The sequence below is a fragment of the Ascidia mentula genome, chromosome 2 (assembly GCF_947561715.1).
Source record: "Ascidia mentula chromosome 2, kaAscMent1.1, whole genome shotgun sequence".
Lineage (NCBI taxonomy): Eukaryota > Metazoa > Chordata > Ascidiacea > Phlebobranchia > Ascidiidae > Ascidia > Ascidia mentula.
Window position 1 is genome coordinate 1761641 of NC_138567.1, and position 4834 is coordinate 1766474.

General features: G+C 39.9%; 1 protein-coding gene across 1 annotated transcript; it reads right to left on the bottom strand.

Annotated features, from left to right (window-relative positions):
* Positions 1-1939: 1939 nt before the first annotated feature.
* Positions 1940-3291, bottom strand: LOC145889103 (adhesion G protein-coupled receptor E3-like). The gene is made up of 5 exons (XM_082979987.1): positions 3091-3291; positions 2837-2942; positions 2567-2657; positions 2175-2410; positions 1940-2100 (listed from the first exon to the last, which is right to left on the bottom strand). Exons 1-5 carry the CDS (start codon positions 3289-3291, stop codon positions 1940-1942), a joined length of 795 nt encoding a protein of 264 aa, XP_082836113.1.
* Positions 3292-4834: the final 1543 nt, after the last annotated feature.

The window sequence follows — 4834 nt, forward strand, 5'->3', positions numbered from 1 at the left end:
ATAGTTTTATTACAAATTTTGCTTTTGTCAAACACACTGAAGAACAAGTTTCAGGGTAAACTCAGCAAGCAAAGTTTCACCATAAAAAGTTTGCATGTGTAATATAATGTATGTTACTTACCACAAGGAAACGTTGTTCCACCTGAAGTTGAGTTGCATAAAAATATCACACAATCCTTCGGCCCACATAAAAAGACATAATGGAAAGAAAAAATGAAATCTGTGTAAACTTAAATTAAAATCAAACTTTAAAAATATTATTTGCTTCAAAATTAAAAAATGCCACAAAATCGAATTTTTTGTTGCACTTAATTCAGAAATACGTCACAATCAAACGTAAAACGTCACAATCAATCGTGATAATTATACTAAACTCACCACAAAAGTCAGAAGGATCCAACTGAATCTTAGTTGCAATAATGGACAAAATGCACGTTGTCCGTGAGATGGTTTTACGTTCGCATAATTCAGTTGATCTTCTGATGTGTCGTATTGCCAGGCGACCTCATCTCCCTGGGGGTTGATTTTTCAGATCCACCTACGACTTGTCGGGGAAAGTGTCTGATCCAGCTTGGCTGTAATGCCTTGACTGCGAAGCCTGTTATGATCGAAACACGAGATCTGAGATCGGCAAATATAAAGGGCCTACTTAGTGGGGCAATCCTGCTGTCTTGCTATGCGAAAGCACGATAATTATTCTACGTTGAATTGTGCAGGATTGAATTATATCCACATTAAGGCGCACACGAGGAAATATTTAGTGTGGGTTTGTTTACCTTTTTTTCTTTGGTTCACGTTGCGTTGGGTAACTGAGTACTAAGTGTCAACGGTCATTTATAAAGCGCAGTTCCAACTTCAGGGTGCTAAAGGCGGAAATGACGTGCTGAAGCCTGGTGCGTGTTTGCGGTTTACCTGCTGATAAGTTTGCACCGGAAGAAACTGCTGCTAAAGTGATGATATATTCATTTCGAAATATTCTCAATAAGGTACATTGCCTTTTCCTGAGGCTTCTCGACTCAATGGAGACCGTAGACCACTTGGCCAGTTAATACATTTTAAACCACTAATAAACTCCATAAAACCCGCTACTAATTGTTTTACACTATTGGTATTCGGGACGTACGTTTAGAAGCTGTGATGACGTAGGAAAACCAAGCGCTGGGCAAAGTTCATGTGTTAGTTCTTAACAGACAAATGGCTGAATCAATTAAATCTTCGGAACAAATGAATGTCTTAACCAAATAACAGCAGAATGCGACTAAAAATTGTTTGTAAGTTCGAGAATAGTTGGAATTTGTTCTCCACAACTGCTTCTTCAGACAAACAAATTAAGGTTAATATTACTCATATAAATATAGAAGCTGTAGCGGTTCTGTAGCGGACGATCAACAGATTTTCATTTCCGATTAGCATTGATTAATTACTTTCACGCCTTTAATGATCAAGTACAAAAACCAGCTGCTAGCAAAACCTGCTTTGTAAGAAGCTGCCCAGACCTGCACATAATTTAAAAGGATATTGACTACAGGTATTTACAGCTAAAAGCCAAGTGGCGCAATTGGGTTATAAACCAAGGGAACTCATCCCAAATTCAACACATAGTAAAACACGGCACATAGCGACAACAAACATACCGATTAAGCCAACACAAGTCCTCACAGAAACATTCGAGAATTGCACAAGGGCATGAAACTTGCTGCAGGTTACTGCAATGGTTCATTGAAACCGGTCAAAGTAAAAGGTGAAAGTTACACGTAAATACTTCTTAATATGTGATGTAAAAAGAGGAAGGCAATGTACATTTTTATTAAAAATTTCCAAAAAACCAGCATTCAGTATTCTAACACCGCTAAACGTACTCCCATGACCTCGGTGGGTGCAGTTCCTGTACTTTTATCTACAAGTATTTGGTTGGCATTGTAACCAAATAAACCTCTCCTTATGATGACATTAATTTCGTTTTGCAACCAATTAGGCGATTTGTGACGACGTCATCCATGACGCGGTAGATAAGGAACAGGACGAATCCCTGCATCCCGTTCACCACGCTGTGAATGTACATAAACATCTCGTTCGATATTTCGTTTCCAATTTCTAAACCTGTGGAAAAAAGATTTGAGATTAGTTGATTAGTTGATTAACTTCTAATAAAAAATTTGTCAAAAAAAAATCACCAGTGAAGAATGCCAAGCTCCAGGTTCCACCGAGCATTACAAAGAGGAAAATAAACGTTTTTGCAGCTCTCTTTGCATCTTCCTGATCAGGAACTTTCCCTCTGTTTCGGATCTTCTGGGAGGTAAAGTTCACGTACGATGTCTTTACGATGATGAAGAGGTTGATGAGAAGGATGAGAGCAAGAGGAGTGATGATGGAAGTGTAGAAAACCGGAGTGTTGGGAGCCAACAAGCACCTGTCGTACTTGGGAATTGGTGAAGTGTTGTTTTGATATTGGTGGCACGCCTCGTAATAAGGCTGTGGTTTCATGTAGACGCCGAGGTGGAATCCCACGGGTGCGGATATTCCCACAATGAAGACGGGAAGAAGCCATCAGAAGATCATAAAATACTTGAGTCGACATTTTGAATCCTGGGCTTGGAAGTCGATTGGATTGGAGGTAGCCATGAAGAGTCGTATTCCATCGATCAGAAACCACATTCCTAATGCACAAAACGTGTTCTTTAATTGTGATTTTGTGTTGTTATTAGAATATTTTTGCCTGAACACATCAAGAAGAAATGGTTTAGCACTGTAAACGATATACATGACTGATCATGCGTGACGATAATATCGTGCAATCAGTTGAAAGCGTGAAGAAACAGAAGTGATGACGTCAAACTTATCTGGATGTAAATTCTGTCCCCTCCCTCATTGAAACAGAGCAGGATGATTGCGGTGAGCAGGAGGAAGAAGACGAATGTTGATTCTGTGACGTATGTTGCAATCTGGAACAATTAATACATTAAGAATTCATGAATGTTTCAAGTATTTCCCCCTAAAACATATCGACCAAGTTTAAATGGAATGAAACTGACTGATTTTACTAAAGCACAAGGTGCCATTTTGAATGAAACATTATATGTGTACTTATACCTTAACACCGTGTGGAACGACGATGGATTTTACCGCCAGGAGGACGGAGAAAACAGTGAGGTGGTTGCAACTGCAGGTCACGTGATCAGGGCTTGCCTCGGTGGTACAGCCCTCATCCGAATATAAAGACACTGCTCCGTCCAAGAATGTGCATCTGGGCGAAAGTTGGGAGATTTTCTGGTTGCTTCCGCTTTTCTTCATGTTTTCAATTTCGTCGCACGCTGATTGTGGTTACGTGGTAGGAAGGACGAATCTCACGTTGACTTGGAGTTGATTGTTGAGTTTTACTTTTCCAGGCTGTGTACGTGGTGAAATTTCGTCCACTTTCAACGTTTGTTTCCAACGTTAAGTCGATGCGAGTTGAACCAAGCAAGATATTGGCAGTGAGTTGAGCCTGGGGACCATTCAATGTCGTGTGATTGAAGTAAAGTTGGGCATTACCATTGTGGAAAGTGATTGTGTTTGAAGTTTGAGAGAATCGGGTGATATTCTCCACAAGTTGGTCGATGTTTGTTAAATCATCCAGGTTATCCGGTTGTATGGAAGCCAGATTACTTTCCAAACCTGAGTGAAAGGTGTTTTTAGCTTAACTTTAAAAAAGCACGCGTTTGTTAATTGCATAGCAATGGATGTGTCAAAATTATGCCATTGCTTTTCCAAAATATCTTGTCACCACTTGCCACGGTTTATGTCAAGCGGTATATTTGTTGAGTATATTTGAAAAGTTTTTGTCACTGGATTCTGCTTCAACTCACTAGTCATGATTTCGTTCCAGCTTGTAATGGGTTTGGTCGATGGTTGGTTGGTTATCAGGATGGTGGTTGGATGGTTGGTTGGTTATCAGGATGGTGGTTGGATGGTTGGTTGTCGAGATGGTGGTTGGTTGGCTGGATTTTGGGGTGTTGGTTGGTTGGTTTGTTGTTGGGATGGTGGATAATTGGTTGGTTGGTGGGATGGTGGTATCCAGCGCTGCGACACCTCCGGCATTTAATGAGATTGAAGTCAAAAGCAATCGCAAACGTCACAAACAAACGTTGTAGAACAGTAAACTCACCACAATAGTCAAAAGGGTCCAACCGATATGTTGCTGCGAAAAACGCATCCAAAAATGACGTAACTGCAATGTGACGTGTGTTGATGACGCCGCGATATCGGCTAAACGGCAAAACTACAGCCGGAATTTCATTCTTAGAATTTCCTAAAATTTAATTGGTGTCGTCCAGAATGTTGCTTTGACAAAAACTGTGTTTAGTATCTGCTAACAAGTCCATGCAGTAGTTATGTTATTTTTTAAGGAACAGAAATGTTGATCTGCTACCTGACAGCATACAACCATCAGCAGAGTCCGAAAAGTAACGACGACCATTGTATAATATCACATTACAGGAAGAAAGGAGGTTGTTATGATGGGTGTAAAATGCAATGTAATGTAAGCGAGAGAGCTTCTCTTATGGGTATTAATTCAGGGTGACTTTGATGCTTTATGTTCGTAAAAAATAAGCATGATATAACAGTACTTTGTTTGCATTGAAATATTTAGTCAAACTTTTGTTTCCCATTAAGTTTTGTCCGGCTTTTACAGATAATACCTCTGGGAAACACTGTACTACCGTTGACGCATGCGACATGATTTTCCCTCACCTGTATCACATACCTGTATATTTCCGAGGTCACTTCGTACAAAGTAGTTGGTTTTGTACCGCTCTATTACATTGTTATCGCCAAAGCTTCAAGTTGTAAAGAA

Excerpts from the sequence above, each read along its gene's own strand:
- LOC145889103 (XM_082979987.1), bottom strand. The coding sequence starts at position 3,291 with ATGAAGAAAAGCGGAAGCAACCAGAAAATCTCCCAACTTTCGCCCAGA. Across the intron at positions 2,411-2,566 it reads GATTCAAAATGTCGACTCAA|GTGCTTGTTGGCTCCCAACA; the intron begins GTATTTTATGAT and ends CAAGTACGACAG. Across the intron at positions 2,101-2,174 it reads GAGCTTGGCATTCTTCACTG|GTTTAGAAATTGGAAACGAA; the intron begins GTGATTTTTTTT and ends TTTTTTCCACAG.